The following is a 23,384-nucleotide window of genomic DNA, read 5'->3' as shown; positions in this document are numbered from 1 at the left end:
TTTAGAGTGTTAGCAGTAATTATCTTCACATAGTAGTATTAGAGCCCGTGATTTTTGTATTTTCTGCATTTTCAGTCGTTAGAATGTATTTTTTTTTAAATGGAGATGAAAAATAAATGTAAAAAAAGAACATTAGTGTCTTTCTAAACAGTTAAATTCTTTTTTTACATGAGTTTAGTATATTCATATGTTCGTTGTGTTCAGTGTTTGAGAAACACCACCTTCCTTGATCCAAACAGAAAGGTTTGGACTTAACAACTTTTTGCATCAACGCATTATTGTACTTTTTCTAGTCGCTTCATGGAGATATAAGTAGCCTGAAAACAACTTTACTTGAGGGCTTTGCTGGTGTTGAGGAAGCCAGAGAACAAAATGAAAGAAATCGTGACTCTGGTTATCTGCATTTGCTTTATAAAAGACCACTGGATCCCAAGAGTGAAGCTCAGCTTCAGGTAGGAGATCTATGTAAATCTATTTAAAAGATTTAAAAACAAACTCATGTAACAATTGCTACCTCTTTTTGCATATAGATTTGGATGATGGCTCTTTTTGAAGTTGTTGATTTTCTGCTTATAATTTACCATACTTCCCATAAACTTCCTTAACTGTGGCAAAAAAAAAAAAAAAAAAAAAAAAACAGTGCACTTCATGTAATTATGTAATTTTTTTCATTTAAAAAATAGATTTAAAAAAATTTTTTTTTTTCTTGAGGCAGGGTCTTCTCACTCTGTTGCCAGGCTAGTGTGCAATGGCGTGATCACAGCTCCCTGCAGTCTTGACCTCCTGGGCTTACGTGATCCTCTTGCCTCAGTCTCCTGAGTAGCCAGGACCACAGGCATGTGCCACCACACTTGGCTAATTTTGAATATTTTATTTGGAGAGACAAGGTATTACTATGCTACCCAGCCCAGGCTGGTCTTGGAACTCCTGGGTTCAAGCAGTCCTCCTGCCTTGGCCTCCCAAAGTGCTGGAATTACAGGTGTGACTGGCCAAAATTCTTTATTGAACCTTAAGCTTGATATAGAGTACTCTGTTGAAACATATATTTATATGTTGAATTATAAATAGTAGTTATTAAAGTGGCAACTATTTCTTGAGTGCCATTTAATCTGCTAGGTGTTTCTTACGCATTATTTCTAGCCTTCAAAGCCAGCTGCTCTGCAAGGTAAGAGTTACTGGTCCCTGTAGCCCCATTATACAGCTAACTGGAAATTAAATTTCATAGGCTAAGTAGGTTGTCCAAGGTCATGTTGGCTAGGAAAAGGGGAACCAGAATTGAAACCTCCATTTGCCTGAGCTCTTTTCTGTATGCCACACTTTAGCTTTTCTTTTGAATTCTTTTTTTTTTGAGACGGAGTCTCACACTGTTGCCCAGGCTGAAGTGCAGTGGCACCATCACAGCTCACTGCAGCCTCAGCCTCCTGGGCTCAAGTGATCCTCCCATCTGAGCCTCCCACATAGTTGGGACTACAGATGTGTGCCACCACACCCAGCTGATTTTTAAATTTTTTGTAGAAATCGGGTCTCACTACATTATCCAGGCTGGTCTCGAACTCCTGAGCTCAAGTCATCCTCCTGCCTTTGTAATCCCAAAGTTCTGGGGTTACAGGTGTGAGCCACCATTCTTAATTATTCTTAATCTCTGCTTTCACTAATTGGATTTTGCTTTCCATCTTTTAGTTTACACCGAATCATTGTGTCACTGGCCTTAGTGTGGGGTTTCTCTTCTGCTATCTCACATTTGTCTGGCATTCCAGCGGGAAGGGTTCACTGGCATTTCTGGTCTTCCTCATGACATCTGTGGGGTTTGCGGGTGTGATGAATCGTTCTTGCCTCAGATAATTTGAGGCTGCAAGCTTTATTGTTCCCCAGTGTTTCTGTCCCACACCTGGTCAACTTACTGAAAATTAAAAAAAAAAAGAAAGGTTCCTTCTTCAACAATATTGCAGAGCCCTTACTGTGATCTGCAGCCCTCTGGTATTCCTGATGCATCCTCCTTCTACCTATTACCTCTCAGCGAGAGAGTGCTGCCTGCCTACTGCTTATCAAATTACAGGCATCCACTCTGCGTCCTAGCTACATGTTCTCCCTACGTGCCTTTCCACCTATTTCTCTATTAACAAACTAAGAGGAAAGCATACAGCTTTAGGGGAATGCTTATTCAGAAGGGAATAATTTTCTTTTTTCATGGTGCTAAGTAGGTAATACTAGTCAGCATGTATTGAGTGTTTACTGTGGGCAATGCACAGATGATGAAACCAAGATAACTGAAACTGCCCAGGTTTTACCACTAATAAACCTTGAAACCTTGAACCTGGGCAGTCTGACTCAAGAGCCTCTGCTCGTACTCAAGAGTCTGGTTTACAGTTCACGCAGGTTTACAATTCTTGCAGTTGGGTAAGTGACAGAAAGATGAACATGTAAATGTAGTGTGGGATATGTTGCTATGGGACCACAGGTGAGGGAGTAGCTGAGCCAGAGAAAAGAAGTATTTGTGTTAGGCTTTAAAAGAATAATTGTTTTTGGCTGGTGGACACAATTGGGAAGGCATTCCAAAGAAACAGCAGCAGCTAGGCCGGGCGCGGTGGCTCAAGCCTGTAATCCCAGCACTTTGGGAGGCCGAGACGGGCGGATCATGAGGTCAGGAGATCGAGACCATCCTGGCTAACACGGTGAAACCCTGTCTCTACTAAAAAATACAAAAAAATTGGCCGGGCGAAGTGGCAGGTGCCTGTAGTCCCAGCTACTCGGGAGGCTGAGGCAGGAGAATGGCGTGAACCCGAGAGGAGGAGCTTGCAGTGAGCTGAGATCCGGCCACTGCACTCCAGCCTGGGGGACAGAGCAAGACTCCGTCTCAAAAAAAAAAAAAAAAAGAAACAGCAGCAGCTAACACAGAGTTGTGGTTGTATCTGAAGAGATCAAAGGAAAGAGCCTTCTGTAGTCATCAAGTATTAAGTTGAAAGTTACATTTGCTAGTAAGGTTATTTCTACTTCTCTTGAATCAGCTTGGCTCTTTTTAAATTACATTTTCTCTTTTTCAGATGGGACATATACCCTTATCCACAATTATGGTTTGTTGTTTTTTTTTTTTTTTTTTTTTTGAGACGGAGTCTTGCTCTGTCACCCAGGCTGGAGTGCAGTGGCCGGATCTCAGCTCACTGCAAGCTCCGCCTCCCGGGTTTACGCCATTCTCCTGCCTCAGCCTCCCAAGTAGCTGGGACTACAGGCGCCCGCCACCTCGCCCGGCTATTTTTTTGTATTTTTTAGTAGAGACAGGGTTTCACCGTGTTAGCCGGGATCGTCTCTCGATCTCCTGACCTCGTGATCCGCCCGTCTCGGCCTCCCAAAGTGCTGGGATTACAGGCTTGAGCCACCGCGCCCGGCCTGTTTTTTTTTTTAATTTTTAAAAATTTCAATAATTTTTGGGGAACAAGTGGTGTTTGGTTACATGGATAAGTTCTTTAGTGGTGATTTCTGAGATTTTGATCTCCCATCACCCAAGCAGTGTACACTGTACCCAGTGTGTAGTCTTTTAGCCCTTACTGCCCCCCCTTCCCCCCAAGTCTCCAGAGTCCATTGTATCATTCTGTTTATTTATTTATTTAGAGACAGTCTCATTCTGTCACCCAGGCTGGAGTGCAGTGATGTGATCTTGGGTCACTGCATCCTCTTTCACTGTTTTGGCCAGGCTGGTCTTGAACTCCTGACTTCAAGTGTTCTGCCCGTCTTGGTCTCCTGGAAAGCTAGGATTATAGGTGTGAGCCACTGCACCCGTTCCATTGTATCATTCTTATGCCTTTGCATCCTCATAGTTTAGCTCCTGCTTATGATCCTATTAGAACAAATGGTGTTTGGTTTTCAATTCCTGAGTTACTTCACTTAGAATAATGGTCTCCAGCTCCTCCCAGGTTGCTGCAAATGCCATTATTTCATTCCTTTTTATGACTGAGTAGTAGTGTATATATGTGTGTCACATTTTCTTTATCCACTTGTTGATTGATGGGCATTTGGACTGGTTCTATATTTTTGCAATTGCGAATTGTGCTGCTGTAAACATGAGTGTGCAAGTGTCTTTTTCATGTAATGACTTCTTTTTCTCTTGGTAGATACACAGTAGTAGGATTGCTGGATCAAATGGTAGATACTTTTAGTTCTTTAAGGAATCTCCATACTGTTTTCTGTGGTGGTTGTACTAGTTTACGTTCCCACCAGCAGTGTAAAAGTATTCCCTTTTTACCACATCCACACCAACATCTATTATTTTTTGATTTTTTAATGATGGCCATTCTTGCAGAAGTAAGATGGTATTGCATTGTGGTTTTGATTTGCTTTTCCCTGATAATTAGTGATGTTGAACGTATTTTCGTATGTTTGTCAGCCATTTGTGTATCTTTTAAGAATTGTTCATGTCCATAGCCCACTTTTTGGTGGAATTGTTTGTTTTGTTCTTGCTGATACATTTGAGTTCCTTATAGATTCTGGATATTAGTCTATTGTCAGATGCATAGTTTGTGAAAATTTTCTCCCAATCTGTGAGTTGTCTGTTTACTCTGCTGATTATTTCTTTTGCTGTGTAGAAGCTTAATTAAGTCCCATTTATTTACCTTTTTGCTGCATTCGCTTTTGGATTCTTGTTCATGAACTCCTTGCCTAAGTCAGCCTCTATAAGAGTTTTTCTGATGTTATCTTCTAGAATTTTTATGGTTTCAAGTCTTAGATTTAAGTCTTTGATCCATCTTGAGTTGATTTTTGTATAAGGTGAAAGATGAGGATCCAGTTTCATTGTTTTATGTGTGGCTTGCCAGTTATCCCAGCACTATTTGTTGAATAGGGTGTCCTTCCCCCAGTGTATGTTTTTTGTTTGCTTTGTTGAAGATCAGTTGGCTCTAAGAATTTGGCTTTATTTCTGGGTTCTCTATTCTTTTCCATTGGTCTGTCTGCCTGTTTTTGTACCAGTACCATGGTGTTTTGGTGACTATAGCCTTGTAGTATAGTTTGAAGTCAGACAATGTGATAACTCCAGATTTGTTCTTTTTGCTTATTCTTGCTTTGACTGTGTGGGCTCTTTTTAGTTTTATATGAATTTTAGGATTTTTTTTTCTAGTTCTGTGAAGAATGATGATGGTATTTTGATGAGAAATGCCTTGCATTTGTAAATTGTTTTTGGCAATATGGTCATTTTCACAATATTGATTCTACCCATCCATGAGCGTAGGATGTATTTCTATTTGTTTGTGTTGTTTCCATTTGTTTGTGTCGTCTGTTATTTCTTTCAGCAATGTTTTGTAGTTTTCCTTGTAGAGGTCTTTCACCTCCTTGGTTAGGTATATTCCTAAGTTTGGGGTTTTGTTTTTGTTTTTGATTTTTGGTTTTTATTTTTTGCAGCTGTTGTAAAAGGGGTTGTTGTTTATTTGATTCTCAGCTTGGTTGCTCTTGTTGTATAGCGGTGCTACTGATTTGTGTACATTGATTTTGTATCCTGAAAGTTTACTGAATTCATTTATCAGATCTAGGACCTTTTTGGATGAGTCTTTAGGGGTTTTTAGGTACACGATCATAACATTGGCAAACAGCAGCCGTTTGACTTTTTCTTTACCAATTTGGATACCCTTTATTTTTTCTCTTGTCTGATTTCTCTGGCTACACAAATAATTTTGAAAATACATTTAAACATAATAAGATCTCTCTATAGATGTAAACTGCTTTTCCTAGTGTATAGCACATTATCTCCATTTGTAGACATACTTAATTGAATGCCTCAGTTTTATTTATTTATTTTTTTTTAAGAGGCAGAGTTTTGCTATGTAGCCCAGGAGTGCAATGGCTATTCACAGGCATGATTATGGTACACAAAAGCCTTGAATTCCTGGACCTGGGATCCTCCTAATTCAACCTCCTGAGTAGCTGGGACTATAGGTGTACCTCACCTTGTCTAGCTCTGTTTTGTTTTTGTTTTTGTTTTTTATTTTAGACAGGGTCTTTCTCTGTTGCTTGGGCCAGAGTGTGTAGTGTGGTGGCTTGATCCTAGCTCACTGCAGTCTCAAACTCGGGCTCAAGTGAGCCTCCTGCTTCAGCCTCCCAAGTAGCCAGGACTACAGGCACACGCCACCACATGCCTGGCTAATTTTTTTTTTTTTGAGTCGGAGTCTCTCTCTGTGGCCCAGGCCTGAGTGCAGTGGCACAGCGGCACAATCTTGGCTCACTGCAAGCTCCGCTTCCCGGGTTCACGCCATTCTCCTGCCTCAGCCTCCCAAGCAGCTGGGACTACAGGCACCCGCCACCATGTCCGGCTAATTTTTTTGTATTTTTTAGTAGAGACGGGGTTTCACTGTGTTAGCCAGAATGGTCTCGATCTCCTGACCTCGTGATCCGCCCGCCTCAGCTTCCCAAAGTGCTGGGATTATAGGCGTAAGCCACCGCGCCCGGACTTGCCTGGCTAATTTTTAACATTTTTGTAGAGATGGGGCCTTGCTCTGTTGCCCAGGCAGGTCTTGAACTCCTGGGCCCTAGCACTCCTCCTGGTTTGGCCTCCCAAAGTGCTGAGATTACAAGTGTGAGCCACTGTGTCTGGCCTTTGGTTTTTTTGAAACAGTCTCACTCTGTTGCCCAGGCTGGAGTGCAGTGGTGCAATCTCAGCTCACTGCAACCTCTGCCTCCTGGGTTCATGCAGTTCTCCTGCCTCAGCCTCCTGAGTAGCTGGGATTACAGGCGTGCACCACCACGCCCAGCTAATTTTTGTTCTTTCTGTTTTGTTTTGGAGACAAGATCTCACTCTGTCGCCCAGGTTGGAGTGCAGTGGCGTGATCTCAGCTCACTGCAACCTCCACCTTCCAGGTTCAAGTGATTCTCCTGTCTCAGCCTCTGGAGTAGCTGGGATTACAGGTGCGCACCACCACACCCGGGTAATTTTTGTATTTTTAGTAGAGATGGGGTTTCACCGTGTTGACCAGGCTAGTTTCGAACTCCTGGCCTCAAGTGCTCCACCTGCCTTGGCCTCCCAAAGTACTGGAATTACAGGCATGAGCCACTGCACCCAGCTCTAATTTTTGTATTTTCAGTAGAGACAGGGTTTCACCATGTTGGCCAGGCTGGTCTTAAGCTCCTGACCTCGAGTGATCCACCCATTGTGGCCTCCCAAAGTGATGCGATTACACACGTAAGCCACCATGCCCGGCCTGTTTTTTTGTTTAGAGACAGTCTTGCTCTGTTACCCAGGCTGGAGTGCAGTGGTACGATCTCAGCTCACTGCAGCCTCTGCCTCCCGTGTTCAAGTGGTTCTTGTGCCTCAGCCTCCTAAGTACTTGGGATTATAGGCGTGCATCACCATGCCCAGCTAATTTTTGTATTTTTAGTCAAAGCGGGGTTTCACCATGTTGGCCAGGCTGGTCTGGAACTCCTGACCTCAGGTGATCCGCCCACCTCAACTTCCCAAAGTGCTGGGATTACAGGTGTGAGCCACAGCACCCAGCCACCTGGCCTGTTTTTAATTTTTGAGAATCAAGTTGCATAGCCGTGAAGGTTAACAGTCGCCCAAAATTTAAATAAAATTATTGCAAGCCTATAATAAGTTAAATAGCTAAAATTTTAAATAATGGCAGATTCAGTTTTTAGTGCTAATACTGTTCTTTGCTTTTGTGAACAAATGAGTATTTCTCAACTGGGAAGATGACTTACAGGTTCTATGCTGTGAATAGATAGGCTCAGAATTATTTTCAGCACTGTTTGTCTCCATTACAGTTAATTTTATGGGTGGGGGAGCAAAATCTAAATGGATGCACTGTCTGAGTACCAGAATGGAATGGAAAATTCCCAGACCATGGAACTGAGAAATGAGAATTAAGAACATTTGTTCCCCGGGGACCTAGGCAGACACACCCATTCTGTTTCCCTTTTCATTGTACCAGGTCTCTGCCACCTCTGCCTCCTGGATTCAAGCGATTCTCTTGCCTCAGCCTCCTGAGTAGCTGGGATTATAGGCACCTGCCACCCTGCCTGGCTAATTTTTGTCTTTTTAGTAGAGACGGGGTTTCACCATCTTGGCCAGGCTGGTCTCGAACTCCTGACCTCAAGTGATCCTCACGCCTCGGCCTCCCAAAGTGGGGAGCCACCACGCCCAGCCGATTTTGTTTTTCGTTTTAATTATAAAGTTTTTTTAATGTAACTTTTTTTATTTTTATGCATTATTAGAGACAGATTCTCGCTTTGCTGCCCAGGCTGATCTTTAACTCCTGGCTTCAAGCAGTCCTCCTGCCTTGGCCTCCCAGAGTGTTGGGATTGTAGGCCTGAGCCACTGCACCTGGCCTCATTTTAATTATATAATTTTAATAATCGTATTAAAACCTATTCTGATTTCCTTGTTCATTATGGTTCTTAATATAGAAGTATTTTAGAATTCTTTTGACTGTTTTGATACATTTTCCCCCAAACTATCAGAAAAACAAGTCATTTGCCTTTTAATTTTTTTCTTATAGGAAATTCGGCGCCTTCATCAGTATGTGAAATTTGCTGTCCAAGATGTGAATGATGTTCTAGACTTGGAGTGGGATCGGCATCTGGAACAAAAGAAAAAACAAAGGTGAGTGAGATCTCTCATCTGCAATGTGTTGGAATAGATATTGCTATTGCCGTTTTAAAAAGGTGATTTAGGAACCTATGAAAATCCCCAGCCGGGTACAGTGGCTCATGCCTGTAATTCCGGCACTTTGGGAGGCTGAGGCAGGTGGATCACCTGAGGTTAGGAGTTTGAGACCAGCCTGACCAACATGGAGAAACCCTGTCTCTACTAAAAATACAAAATTAGCCGTGCATGGTGGCACATGCCTGTAATCCCAGCTACTCACAAGGCTGAGGCAGGAGAATTGCTTGAACCCAGGAGGCAGAGGTTGCAGTGAGCTGAGATTGTGTGCCACTGCACTCCAGCCTGGGCAACAAGAGCAAAGCTGTGTCTCAAAAAAAAAAAAGAAAGGAAAAAGAAAATCCCTACAAAATGTTCATTCTTTTTAACAGTCATTCTACTTGAAATATTTTTCTACAGAAACAAATGATACAATAATTTACATAAAACAGTTTATATTGCGATATAATTTATGATAGTGAAAAATTGTATTCAACCTAATTATCTAAAGGTACAGGAGTAGCTAAATAAATATGGTCACTTTTTTTCTTAACTACAGAATACCCTGTAACCATTGACTAGCGTGTTCTCCAATAAATTATTTAATATATTGAATATGTATTCTATGTTCTACAAAATGTGTAGAATATATAACTTTTGCTATAATTATTAGATGTAATATAAAAATTTAATAAGTAAAAAGACAAAAGCATATTGGCTAATAACAATGTGGAGGTACAAAAGTATATCGATGTATCAAAATATTCATAGTTATATCTGTAAAACAGGATTAAGGAGAATTTTCCTTAATACTCTTCTGTATATTTCAGATTTTCTTTTTGAGAAAACATTTGTAATTAGTGTGGATAATTAAAAGGATGAGAGGAATGATAGCAAAGTAATGGGAAAACCTTTTAGCATAGTTTTTTATCCCTAGATATTTGGTTTTAAGCCACATATTTTCCACAAGGAATAGAATGCTGTGCCCCATGAAAGTGTGAAGTGCCCATTAGAAATTTGAAAAACAAATCAGCCCTGAAATGTTAGATTTCTGAAACACCTACACTTGATTAATAGATTAGCCAGCCCTGTATGAAAACAAACCAAGAAATGGTCTATTTGATGTACTTTTCAGTGGGACAACCTGGTTGTGATATCAGGGACAGGACTATAATACACTTATAATTTAGTAAGCAGAATTCAATAAATTACATTGTGTTATGTGGAGAAAGGCTAAAAATCCCAACTGGAGAACCCTCAGCTTGCAGCATTTATAGGTACAGGGAGATAGAAGTGAGAAGCTCTCCTCCCCCACTACCTACATGGAGGATTCCTGTGGCCCATGGACTGGAGCACTTGTCTCCATGGGCAGTGGGGTCCCATTAGAGAGCCAGCGCACACACCTGGTTCTGATTCATGTTCAACCATATGGTTTGCTTTCCCACAAGGGAAACAATGGTGTAACCTGACAGTGGGTACATTCTGCTCTGCTCAATGGTTCTATTTCTCTTTGATAATTAACAAGTTAGCCTTGTAAGAAAGTGCATGATGCTTAAAGAGAAGCCAGGCTTTTTTTTCCCTTTGTACCAGTTCTGTGGATTTACTACTTATGCTTTTCTGAGTTCTCTTTCTGCAGAGTTCAAATTCTTAAATCTGTATAATTTTCTATTTTGATAGCACTTCTCTGTTTTAGGGCCATCCCTGAATATTACCTTGTATGTACCCTATTGAAATACCTTTTTTATTTTACTTTATTTTATTTTATTTATTTATTTATTTATTTATTTTTTTTTTTTTTGAGACTGAGTCTGGCTCTGTCGCCCAGGCTGGAGTGCAGTGGCCAGATCTCAGCTCACTGCAAGCTCCGCCTCCCGGGTTTACGCCATTCTCCTGCCTCAGCCTCCGGAGTAGCTGGGACCACAGGCGCCTGCCACCTTGCCCGGCTAGTTTTTTGTATTTTTAGTAGAGATGGGGTTTCACCGTGTTAGCCAGGATGGTCTCGATCTCCTGACCTTGTGATCTGCCCGTCTCAGCCTCCCAAAGTGCTGGGATTACAGGCTTGAGCCACCGCGCCCGGCTTTTATTTTATTTTTTGAGACCAAGTCTTGCTCTGTCACCCACACTGGAGTGCAGTGGCGTGATCTCAGCTCATTGCAACCTCTGCCTCCGGGGTTCAAGCAATTCTCCTGCCTCAGCCTCCTTGAGTAGCTGGGATTACAGGCGTGCACCACCACACCCGGCTAATTTTTGTATTTTTAATAGAGATGGGGTTTCACCATGTTGGTTAGGCTGGTCTCCAACTCCTGACCTCGTGATCTGCCCACCTCGTCCTCCGAAGGTGCTGTAATTACAGGCGTGAACCACCATGCCTGGCCTGAAATGCCTTTTAAAAATTGTATGTTGAACTACCTTGTTACCAGAGGCAGTCATTCAGTCAACCCTGAACTCAAAGAGATAATGGGAAAAGAGGAAATAAATCCAGAGGTTTCTGTTTAGCAAGCATTTTTCATTCCGTGATTTGTGTTAAGAGGCAAAATATACATAGAGTCACTTGTTGCTTAATGTGTTCTTAGAAGTTCATTGTTAGGCCATTTTGTCATTGTATGATCATCATAGAATGTACTTATACTGTGTGCACTTACTACCTAGATGACATAGCTTATTACATACCTAGGCTCTTATGGTGTATAGCCTGTTGCTCCTAGACTGCAGTACCATGCAGCAAGCTTGTCCAACCCTTGGCCTGCAGGCTTCATGTGGCCCAGGACAGCTTTGAATGCAGCTCAACCCAAATTTGTAAACTTTCTTAAAACATTATGAGATTTTTTTTTTATTTTTTTTTAAGCTTATCAGCTAGCATTAGTATATTTTATGTGTGGCCCAAGACAATTCTTCCTCCAGTGTGGCCCAGGGAAGCAAAAGATTAGACACCCCTGCTGTATAGCATGGTTTTGTACAATTGTGCTATAGACAATTGTAACACAAATCACTAGGCAATAGGAATTCAGCTCTACTGTAATCTTATTGGATCATCGTTGTATATGCTGTCCATCATTGACCAAAACGTCATTATGTGGCACATGACGGTATTGACATACCATAGCAAAGAAAATTTCGTTTGTAACTGATGTGGCATTATTCCTTTTGTTTTTATTTATATGGTTTTTCCTATTCCCTCTGCAAATTAAAGCAGTCAGAAAAAAATTTCAGAGCAACTTAAAGATTTCTACTGAAAAGCAGGAGCAAATAGACCTGTCCCCCTCTGCAGTCAGACCTACTTCCCAGAGGCAGCTACTGTTGTCCCTGTTTTGTTTTAGTTCTTTTGGGCAGGTTACCTCCCTGATACTAAACCTGATGCTCTCCCACTATTTTTTGACGATAGTCTGAAGAATTAACTGACTCCCATAGACTTCCAGTGAACCTGTTTTTTGTTTTTGTTTTTAATTGGATATAATTTACATTCAGAAAAACAGATAAATTCTAAGTAGAAAGCTGACCCTGTTCCTGACTCGCACCTCACTCTTGCCCTTTTCTTCCTAGGGCCTCTCTCAGGTGTCACCTAATTTATCCTTTGCTACAGGCCTGGCATGCCTGTTTCTAGCTGTTTTCTCCACATACCATTTTATTTTCATTAGGCTTTCATCTCCTTTTTATTTTCTAGTAATTTCTTGATGGTTCTTGTCCAGTGCTGGTTTTCCATTTTATCGTTTTTACTGTTACCATTGTAGTCTTGTTTGTTTTTTACTGGGAGATTCCTTTACTTGAACCATTCATGTTTAATTCTTTTCTCATTGTTGTCAACAGGCACCTGCTTGTGCCAGAGCGAGAGACACTGTTTAACACCCTAGCCAATAACCGGGAAATCATCAACCAACAGAGGAAGAGGCTGAATCACCTGGTGGATAGTCTTCAGCAGCTCCGCCTTTACAACCAGACTTCCCCATGGAGCCTGCCCTCGGCTGTTCCTTCCCAGAGCAGCATTCACAGGTGTAGAGAGGACTTACACTCAATAAATATGGGTGAATGAATGCATGAACAAACATTTAGGGAGTAATGTGGGGTAGTCTTAGAGTGGTTCAGATGTGGGTTTGCAGGTGACTCTGTTGTCTCTCACCTTTGTGATCCTGGTCAGGGTCCCACCCTCTCTGATCCTTTGTTTCTTTGCTTAAAAAATCGGGATGACAAACCTGGTTCATGGGATTGTTTGGGAGTTAAATTAAGTCTGTAAAGTATTACACTGATGAAATGGGTGCTGAATGTATCAGAGCAAGTGATACACCATAGTAATAGTGTCATGGTTGATTGAAAGTCAACTGATAGGATTAAGTTGACTGAGTTGTTTCTGAAGCCCGGATTTGTCATTCTGCTTGAATGTGGGGACTTTCAGACCCTGGCAGATGGACAGTTTACCTTGAGTTTACCAAAATGGTTTTGTTGTTGTTGTTGTTGTTGTTGTTTTGAGACCGAGTCTCGCTCTGTTGCCCAGGCTGGAGTGCAGTGGCGCTATCTCGGCTCACTGTAAGCTCTGCCTCCTGGGTTCTCGCCATTCTCCTGCCTCAGCGTCCCAAGTAGCTGGAACTACAGGCGCCCGCCACCACACCCAGCTAATTTTTTTGTATTTTTAGTAGAGATGGGGTTTCACAGTGTTAGCCAGGATGGTCTCGATCTCCTGACCTCGTGATCCGCCTCCCAAAGTGCTGGGATTATAGGCGTGAGCCACCATGCCCAACCAAGTTTACCAAAATGGTTTTGTGTTTATGCTTTTAGGCCAAATGTGTAGATTTTAGTTACTTTTTCTACTGAGGCACCATCATGTTGTGTTTGGGGTGGAGATGGTATATAATGTGGTTGTGATCTCACTTCTTTTAGATTAATTCCATCAGTTGGTCAGATGGCATGTTTATATATAAGGGATATTCTTATGTCTTGCATTTATATTTAGGAGGATAGTGTACACCCGACAGCCTCAGATCTTTCTGCTCCTAGTTGGTCTGTATGTAACACTATCCTGTTTCAGTTTTGACAGTGACCTTGAAAGCCTGCGCAATGCTTTGTTAAAAACCACCATAGAATCTCACACCAAATCCTTGCCCAAAGTACCAGGTAATTGCATCCTTCCCAGTGTTTTAACTCCCTTTGTTCTCTTCCAGCTACTGATATCTTAAAAACTGAGTTTTAATCATTTATGGGTTTATGGATTTCTTGCAGCTAAATTGTCCCCCATGAAACAGGCACAACTGAGAAACTTCTTGGCCAAGAGGAAGACCCCACCAGTGAGATCCACTGCTCCAGGTAAAGAGAACTGGTAACTGGGTCTGTACGTACTGATAGGGTGCAGTGGGGGTGTGTGTGTGTGTGTGTGTGTGTGTGTGTGTGTGTGTGTGTGTGTGTGTGTGAGAGAGAGAGAGAGAGCGAGCTAGGGTGCTCTGTGTGTGTAAGTGTGTGTGTGTTGGTTCTTAATAGGGGATAGAGAAGATGTCCCCAGAATCTGTTGTTAATCTGAATATTGGAATAAAAAGCAGCTTATATATACTTGATGAAGCAGCAAGGTAGTTGTTTTGGCTTTTACACTGTTTTCTGCAGTCCTCAAGTTATATGGCACTGTTTCATAAGGGTTTGAGGTAGCCTGAGCTGGATTCTAGCCTCTGCTTTAGCCAGAGAAGGTTTACTTTTCTGATTTTGGGTTTTGAGTAAGTTTGCATTTGGGAAAAAGGCTTTCTAAAAAACAAATAAATAATAGAAAATAAATAAATAGAATAGAAAATAAATAATAGAAAAAAAAAAGACAGAGTCTCCCCATATTGCCCAGGCTGTTTTCAGACTCCTAAATTCAAGTTATCCTCCTACCTCAGCCTCCCAGAGTGCTGGGATTACAGGTGTGAGCCACTGTGCCTTGCCGAAAAAGGATTCTTTTATGAAAAAAGAAGAAAAAAGTATGATTAAGCAATGGTGGTTACAAATACTTGCTGTAGGCCGGGCATGGTAGGCTCGTAATCCCAGCACTTTGGGAGGCCGGGGCGGGCGGATCACGGGGTCAGGAGATCGAGACCATCGTGGCTAACACGGTGAAACCCCGTCTTTACTAAAAATACAAAAAAATTAGCCGGGCGTGGTGGCGGGCACCTATAGTCCCAGCTACTCGGGAGGCTGAGGCAGGAGAATGGCGTGAACCCGGGAGGCGGAGCTTGCAGTGAGCCGAGATGGCGCCACTGCACTCCAGCCTGGGCTACAGAGCCAGACTCCATCTCAAAAAAAAAAAAAAAAAAAAAAAAATTTGCTGTAAAGAAGCCATATAACTGATGAAATAAGATTTTTTTCCCATTACATTATCTAGATAATAACTTGAATTTAAAGAAAAATTTGTGACAAACAACTTTAGGCATAACTGCTTTGTTTTAGTACCTATATCCAAAGTTTTCTTTGAGATTCTGTTTTCAGTTAAAATTTTTTAATGCCAATAACAAATGCTTTTGGTAATCAGAATAACTGAAAGAAATTTAATCTTACTGATTTTTTTTTTTTTTGTACTCACAGACAAGTGAATTTTTAAATAATTTTTTTTAATCTAAAGAATACATTCTCTTGGTAGGTAATTGGGAAAAATATGGAAAGTATAAAGGAGAATAAAAGGTATTAGCTGAGTGTGGTGAGATGCACCTGTAATCTTAGCTCTTTGGGTGGCTGAGGCAGGAGGATTGCTTGAGCCTGCGGCTGCAGTGAACTATGGTCATGCCACTGCACTCCAGCCTGAGCAACAGAATCTTTAAAAAAAATTAAAAAGTTAAAAAATCACTCTCTCAACCCAGATATGGCCTCACTTAGTTATTTTGGTTTAGTTCCAAACTTTTTTCTTTGCATATGTAAATCTGATTAATTTTAAAATGAAATTGAGATTATAACAGTTTTGTGTCTTGATTTTTTTCTGATTTAAAATTCATTAGCCCTTATATTAAAAAAAAAGAAAAAAAGAAAAAAAGAAAATAAGTCCTTATGAAGATATGGAAAAAGTGGAACCTTTGTGCACTATTGGTGGGAATGTGAAATGGTAAAGCCACTGTAGAAAACAGTTTGGTAGTTCCTTAAAAAATTAAAAATGTAATCACTGGATGATCCAGCAATTTCACTTCTGGGTATATACCCCAAATAATTGAAAACAAGGTTTCAAAGAGATACTTTTGTATCCATGCTCATGACAGCATTATTGATAATAGCCAAGAGGTGGAAACAATGTGTCTGTTAATGAATGAACAGATAAACAAAATGTCTGTCTATACAAAGCAATATTATTCAGCCTTTAAAAAGGAGTTTTTTTTGTTTTGTTTCGTTTTGTTTTTTTGAGACGGAGTCTCACTCTGTCGCCCAGGCTGTAGTACAGTGGCCGGATCTCAGCTCACTGCAAGCTCCGCCTCCCGGGTTCCCGCCATTCTCCTGCCTCAGCCTCCCGAGTAGCTGGGACTACAGGCGCCCGCCACCTTGCCTGGCTAGTTTTTTGTATTTTTTTAGTAGAGACGGGGTTTCACCGTGTTAGCCAGGATGGTCTCAATCTCCTGACCTCGTGATCCACCCGTCTTGGCCTCCCAAAGTGCTGGGATTACAGGCTTGAGCCACCATAAAAAGGAGTTTTTGACACATGCTACAATATAAGTGAACCTTGAGGACATTGTGCTAAGTGTAATAAGCCACAAATAGACAAATACTATGTGATTCCACTTATATGAAGTATCTAGAGACATCAAATTCATAGAGATGGAAACGAGAATAGGGGTTGCCCTGACTGAGGTGGGGATCATGGGGAGTTGTTGTTTAATGGGTATAGAGTTTCAGTTTTGCACAGTGAAAATACTTCTGGAGGTGGATGGTAGTGATGATTACACAACAAGTGTGCACTTTAAAACACTTAAGAGGCCGGGCGCGGTGGCTCAAGCCTGTAATCCCAGCACTTTGGGAGGCCGAGACGGGCGGATCACGAGGTCAGGAGATCGAGACCATCCTGGCTAACATGGTGAAACCCCGTCTCTACTAAAAAATACAAAAAACTAGCCGGGCGAGGTGGCGGGCGCCTGTAGTCTCAGCTACTCGGGAGGCTGAGGCAGGAGAATGGCGGGAACCCGGGAGGCGGAGCTTGCAGTGAGCTGAGATCTGGCCACTGTACTACAGCCTGGGCGACAGAGCGAGACTCCGTCTCGGAAAAAAAAAAATAATAATAAAATAAAACACTTAAGATGGTAAACTTTATGTTATATTTTACCAAATTTTAAAACTTGGAAAAAAATTTAAAGTTAAAATCGTAAGCTTTTCCTCTGCCTTCTGTGTTTAAATGTTCTTTGAACACATGCCTTATAAAGACATTACAATATTTCCTTGTATTAGAAGGCCATAATGCCTGTTGCTAATCTTGTTGCCAAAATTTTACTCAGAATGTCTTTATTCACAAATCTTTAACCCACATCAGATTATATATTTAGATAAGAGTCCTTAGAAGTGAGATTTATGGAATTTACTTATTCATTCATTCAATGAATATGATTGCCTAGTTTGTTCCAGTCAGTGGTAAATAAGAGAAACATGGTCTCTGCCCACATGAAGCTTTTCATTTAAGAGGAGGAATTCAGACATTAAGCAGATAACCGCACATGATACTCATTTAATATTAGTGTGTATGCTGGGAAGAATAACTCAGCATGTGAACACTTTTAATTTTTTAAATTGTGAAAAACAACACACATAAAGTGCGCAAAACTAAAACGTATATCCCTGTAGCCTCTACTCAGGTCAAGAAACAGAATATTGCCATTTTTTAGAAGCCCTCTTGCATACCCCGGTTTTCCTTCCTCCCCTAAGGCACCATTATATGGGCTTATGTGAATTTCGCCTTTGCCTTTTTTTTTTTTTTTTTTTGACATTTTTTGTTATTTTAAATTTATTATTTTGAAAAAATTCAAACTTCCAACTGCGAGTACAATAAGCATCTGCTTACCCCTCACTCATGTTTGCTAATGTTTGTCACAATTATTGCTGAACTATCTGAGAATAAGTTAAAGACAACGCCCCTTACTCCTAAATATTTCAACATGTGTCCTCCAAGAATAAAGGTGCTCTCTTACACGTCATAATACAGTTCGCAGGTTCAGAAAATTTAACGTATACAGTTATCTCATATATAGTTGAGACTCAAATTTTGCCAGCTGTCCCACTCCCTACACGTTGATTGGATCTACGATCCAGTACAGGCTTCTGCATTGCGTAAGTTGTCATTCTCTTTAGTCTCCTTTTCTTTGTTTTCCCTCAGAGCTTTACTATGTAAGCATACCTCCCAAAACACTATAATTTGGTTTTGCCTGTGTTTGGGTTTTGCCTACCACATAAATCCATTCACTTAGTCTCTAAATGGGCTTCTCTTGTTCCACGTCAGGCTTGTAAGATCCATCCGTGTTGGTGCCTCTAGCTATTATTTTAGTTGCTCTATATAGGATTCTATTGTATGAGTATGCTACATTTGTTTAGTCATTCTCCTGTTGGACATGTGCTGCTTTCAGTTTATAGCTATTACAGAAAAGGTGGTTCTGAATATTCCTGTGTGTGTCTCTCAGAGCACATATGTACCCTTCATTTGGTTACATAGCTAGGAGTGGCATTGTTGGCTCATAGTCTGTCCATATGCTCAGCTTTCATAGATTCTGCCAAGCAGTTTTACCAAGTGGTTGTACTTTATCATCAGTAGATGAGTGTTACAGTTGTTCCACATCTTTGCCAAGCTTGATATTGTCAGTCTCTTTTCTTTTAACTATTCTGGTAGAACTCTTGTAAAATGTTTTAACCGTTCAGATACCTTCTTTCGTGGAGTACCGAATTAAATCTTTTGTTCATTCATTTATTATTAAATACTCTTTATTATTGATTTGTAAATGTTCTTATAAATTCTGGAGACCAGTCTTTGTTGGTTTTATGAGTTGTAGATACTCACTTTGCCTTTTTGCCCTCTTATGTCTTGGTGAACAGAAGTTCTTTTTTGTTGTTGTTTTTAGAAACAGAGTCTTGGTCTGTTGCCCAGGCTGGAGTACAGTGGTGCAGTCATAGCTCACTGCAGCCCCAACCTCCCTGGCTGAAGCAATCCTCCTGCCTCAGCCTCCTGAGTATCTGGGACTATAGGCACAGGCCAGGCCACCATGCCCAGCTAGTTTTTTATTTTTTTGTAGAGACATTATCTCGCTATATTGCTCAGGCTGATCTTGAACATCTGGCCTTACGTGATCTTCCTGCCTCAGCTTCCCAAAGTGCTGGGATTACAGGTGTGAGCAGCTGTGCCTAGCCTGTCGATCAGAAGTTCTTAATTGTGAAATAGTGAGATTCTTCAGCCTTTTCTTTCATAGTTAGTACTTTTTGTGTTCTGTTTAAGAAATCTTCTATCTCTAGGTAATGAAAGTAGGTATGTACCTTTATTATCTTCCAGAAACATTAAAGTTTGCCTTTCACAATTGGATCTGCAGGCAGATCACGAGCTCAGGAGATCGAGACCATCCAGGTCAACATGGTGAAACCCCATCTCTACTAAAAATACAAAAAAATTAGCTGGGCATGGTGGCACGCAGCTGTAGTCCCAGCTACTTAGGAGGCTGAGGCAGGAGAATCGCTTGAACACGGAAGGTGGAGGTTGCAGTGAGCCAAGATCGCACCACTGCACTCCAGCCTGGTGACAGAGTGAGACTGTCACAAAAAAAAAATCCCAAAGTGCTCAGATTACAGGTGTGAGCCACCACACCCGGCCTCTGCTTACATTTAAATTAAATAAAATTGCAAGGCAAGGTGGTGCATGCCTGTAACCCCAGCTGCTTGAGGAGGCTGAGGCAGGAGGATCACTTGAGCCCAGGAGTTCAAGACCAGCCTAGGAAAGGCACGGTGAGACCCTGTCTCAAATAAATATATAAATTTTAAAAATAAAAGTAACATTTAAAATTTAGTTTTGCAATCCTAGTAGCCACATTTCAGGTGCTCAGCAGGCACATGTGACTAATGGCTACTGTAATGGCAAACACATATAAAGAACATTTCATCATTGCAGAAAGTTCTACAATTCAGAGTAGGGGTTGGTAGATTTTTCCATAAGGGGCCAGCTGGAGAATAGTTGAGGTTTGCAGGCGCTGTGGTTTCCACTGCACCTACCTAACTCTGCTATTATAATGGGAAAGCAGCCACAGACCATGTGATGAGAGGGGCATGTCTGTGTTTCAGCAAAACTTTGTATTTCTACAAAGAGACAGCTGGCCTATGGTTGTAGTTTTCTGACCCCTGCTCTAGAATGTTTTGGCATTCTTGGTGTTTTACATTTTCATATTAACATTAAAATTGTCTTGTTAAATTCTACCTCCCTGTACCTAGAGTAGTCAAAACCGTGGAGACAGAACTAGAAACTGCCAGAAGCTGGAGGAGGGAGAATGGGGAGTTACTGTTTCATGGGGATGAAGTTTCAGTTTGGGAAGATGTAAACATTCTGGAGATAGATGGTAGTCACAGTTATACAACATTAGGAATGTATTTATACCATGGAACTGTACACTTTAAAATGGTGACTGTGGTGTCATTTTATGTTATATTTTACCACAATAAAAAAAAAAAAAAAGAGGGGAGGCAGGAGAATCGCTTGAACCCGGGAGGCAGAGGTCGCAGTGAGCTGAGATCACACCATTGCACTCCAGCTTGGGCAACAAGAGCAAAACTCCGTCTCAAAAAAGAAAAAAAGTTTCGGGGGAGGAATTTTGCCTTCCTCAGCCTTCAAAGGAAAGTTGAGATTTTGACTGGAATTGTATTGAGTCTGTAGATCTACCTGAGAATTGACATATGTGCAGTAGTGAACTCTTAGTTCCTGAACTGGGTACATATTTGTGTATTTGGGTGTTCTTTAATTTCTCTTACTGTTTTCTGCATAGGAGATGTGCACATCTTTTGTTAGATTGCTAAAAATTTGATGCTCTTATAATGGTAGATTTTTTTTCCCTTAAATTTTATTATGTTGGATGTAGTATAGAGAAATACAGTTGATTTATGTATGTTTATTTACACCCAACAACCTGGCAGAACTCATTTATTCTAACATGTCTGTAGCTGTTTCTTGGCTTTGTAACTATGGGAACAATGATATCCTCCATGGATACTAATGATGATGTTTCTGCCTTTCCAGTCCCATTATTATTATTATTGTTTTACCTTGCTTCACTGGCTGGAACCTCCAGTGCAGCATAAAAGTGTCGTGTAGCTACCCTTGATCTCAAAAGGAGCACTTTCTATAGTTCATCTTAAGATGTGAGGTTTGCTGCATCTACTGAGATGATCATATGATTTCTATCCTTTTGTCTCCCCACCCTCCCTGCCCCCAGTCATGTAGCTTTCTGTCTTTCCTTACCTGAACTAGAGTGTAAACAGAATAAGATTCTTTAAATTTCAGTGGGACCCTCTTTCTAATGCAGGCAGTTAGCTGCATCCTTGATCACAGCAGACAGCAGCACCCATTAATAGTGGAGGCAGCAACGTCGGCATAGTGAGCCGCTTCTGTGAGCTCCACGCTCCATGCTCCACGCTTCTGTGAGTGAGCATGCCCATTGCATCCTTCAGTTGATGGGCTCCCTCCACCAAAGGCAGGAAATTGCCTCAGAAAGGTGAAGGAAGAAACTAAGAGTACCCCATGTTACATAGGACCTTGGAGGTTACATAGTTAATCCAGTGTCTCTCTGTCTAGTTCTTGAAGGTGATGTGATTATTTGAGTCATCTTTTATTGTTACTCTCAGGAACTACAATAGGATTTTAGAGAAATTACGGAGAGCGATTAGGCCCAAGAGAACATGGGTTTGTATTAGTTTCCTATGGATGCCATAACAAATTATCACAAACTTAGTGGCTTAAAACGGTACCTAGTTGTTATCTCACAGGAAGATTTTCTGTGATGATGGAAATGTTCTGTATCTTTGCTGTCCAGCAGGGTAGCTACTAGCCACATGTGGCTATAGAGTACATGAAATGTGGCTAGTGCAATTGAGAAACTGATTTTTCATTAATTTGCTTTTAATTACTTTAAATTTAAATAACCATATATGGCTACTGGCTACCAAATTGGATAAGACAGCCGTAGCACATAGCATTGGTTTTTAGTGGCGTTTGCTATGTTATACTTACATTATTGACAATAAAATCTTGCAGAGCCATGTGCACATAGGACACAAAAGTCAATAAATATTTGCAGAGCCATTTTAAATAACTTGGGGAGGGAAGAAAAAGGGCTAGATTATTTTGTTTGGTTTTTGTTTTTTCCAATATATAGGAAGTATTTACTTGCATTCTGAAATTTATGATAGAAAGTAACATGACATAAAGCCTTACTCTTCATAGTCTAAACAGAAGGCCAGGATTCAGTTCAGTTCAATTCTGTTTTCTCTTTTGGGTTGTTGTTGTTGTTGTTGTTGTTGTTGTTGTTGTTGTTGTTTGAGAAGGGGTCTCACTCTGTCACCCAGGCTGCAGTGCAGTGGCACAGTCTGGGCTCACTACAGCCTTTGCTCCCAGGTTCAAGCGATTCTCCTACTTCAGCCTCCTGAGTAGCTGGGAGTACAGGTGTGCGCCACCATGCCCTGCTGATTTTTGTATTTTTTAGTAGAGATGGGGTTTCACCATAATTGCCAGGCTGGTCTCGAACTCCTGACCTGGTAATCTGCCCACCTTGGCCTCCCGAAGTGCTGGGATTACAGGCGTGAGCCACTATGCCCAGCCATTTTTTTTCTTTCTTTCTTTTTTTTTTTTTTGAGACAGGGTTTCACTCTGTTGCCCTATTTTTTGTAGAGACAGGGTCTCACTATGTTGCTTAAGCTGGTCTTGAACTCCTGGCTTCAAGCAGTCCTCCTGCCTCAGTCTCCCAAAGTGCTGCGATTATAGGCCTGAGCCACTGCACCAAATCTCTTGTATATTTTTTTGAAACCTAATTGTCTAAATCAGAAGAATCATTAGATTTATCTGGAAATGTTCCAGACACTCAGGACTGAGGACATTCTGTCTTATTCCATTTTGCGTTGGACCTGTTCTTAGAAGCTTATCATTGGAAGGTGACAGTAATGGTGTGATTGTTCACCCCGCCATGGAAACTTGCCTGTTACATTTCTAGTATATTATTATTATACTAGTGAGGGCTCCAGGTCTTCTACTTTGACACCAGTATTAATTCTGTCTCTTATGTTTTCACATTCTTTTATTTAACAGCCCCAAGATGTTCTCGTTCACACAGCTCAGTTTCTCAAATTCCCATCTGAGCAAAAACCCAAAACCATTTTTGTTCACATTTGACAATACCTGCTCCCACTTAAAATAAGTAATAATTAAATCATTTTACAAGTTGAAGTTTTGTTTTATCAACAGTGAAAATTACTTAGCTTTTGGGCTTGCTTTGAGTTGTCTAAATTGTGTTTTGTTTGGGACTTTTGTAGCCAGCCTGTCTCGATCAGCCTTTCTGTCTCAGAGATATTATGAAGACTTGGATGAAGTCAGCTCAACATCATCTGTCTCCCAGTCTCTGGAGAGTGAAGATGCACGGACGTCCTGTAAAGATGAGGAGGCAGTGGTTCAGGCCCCTCGGCATGCCCCCGTGGTTCGCACTCCTTCCATCCAGCCCAGTCTCTTGCCTCATGCAGCACCTTTTGCTAAATCTCACCTGGTTCATGGTTCTTCATCTGGTGTGATGGGAACTTCAGGTAAGTAAACAGTGGGAAAGCAAACTGGTTTTTCCCTGTGATGTTT

At 41.2% G+C, this 23,384-nt stretch overlaps 1 protein-coding gene across 4 annotated transcripts in view; it reads left to right on the top strand.

Annotated features, from left to right (window-relative positions):
* Positions 1–23,384, top strand: part of NUP214 (nucleoporin 214) — a 112,612-nt gene that overhangs the window by 27,112 nt on the left and 62,116 nt on the right. For all 4 annotated transcript variants that reach the window (XM_050759703.1, XM_050759701.1, XM_050759700.1 and 1 more), the window contains exons 17-22: positions 294–452; positions 8,472–8,575; positions 12,419–12,601; positions 13,632–13,717; positions 13,823–13,906; positions 23,075–23,338. In XM_050759703.1, coding sequence (XP_050615660.1) covers positions 294–452; positions 8,472–8,575; positions 12,419–12,601; positions 13,632–13,717; positions 13,823–13,906; positions 23,075–23,338 — 880 coding nt within the window. The remainder of the gene's footprint in view (positions 1–293; positions 453–8,471; positions 8,576–12,418; positions 12,602–13,631; positions 13,718–13,822; positions 13,907–23,074; positions 23,339–23,384) is intronic.

The sequence above is a fragment of the Macaca thibetana genome, chromosome 15 (assembly GCF_024542745.1).
Source record: "Macaca thibetana thibetana isolate TM-01 chromosome 15, ASM2454274v1, whole genome shotgun sequence".
Classification (NCBI taxonomy): Eukaryota; Metazoa; Chordata; class Mammalia; order Primates; family Cercopithecidae; genus Macaca; species Macaca thibetana.
The sequence above is the reverse complement of the archived record's forward strand: the minus strand, read 5'-3'. Positions and strand labels throughout refer to the sequence as shown.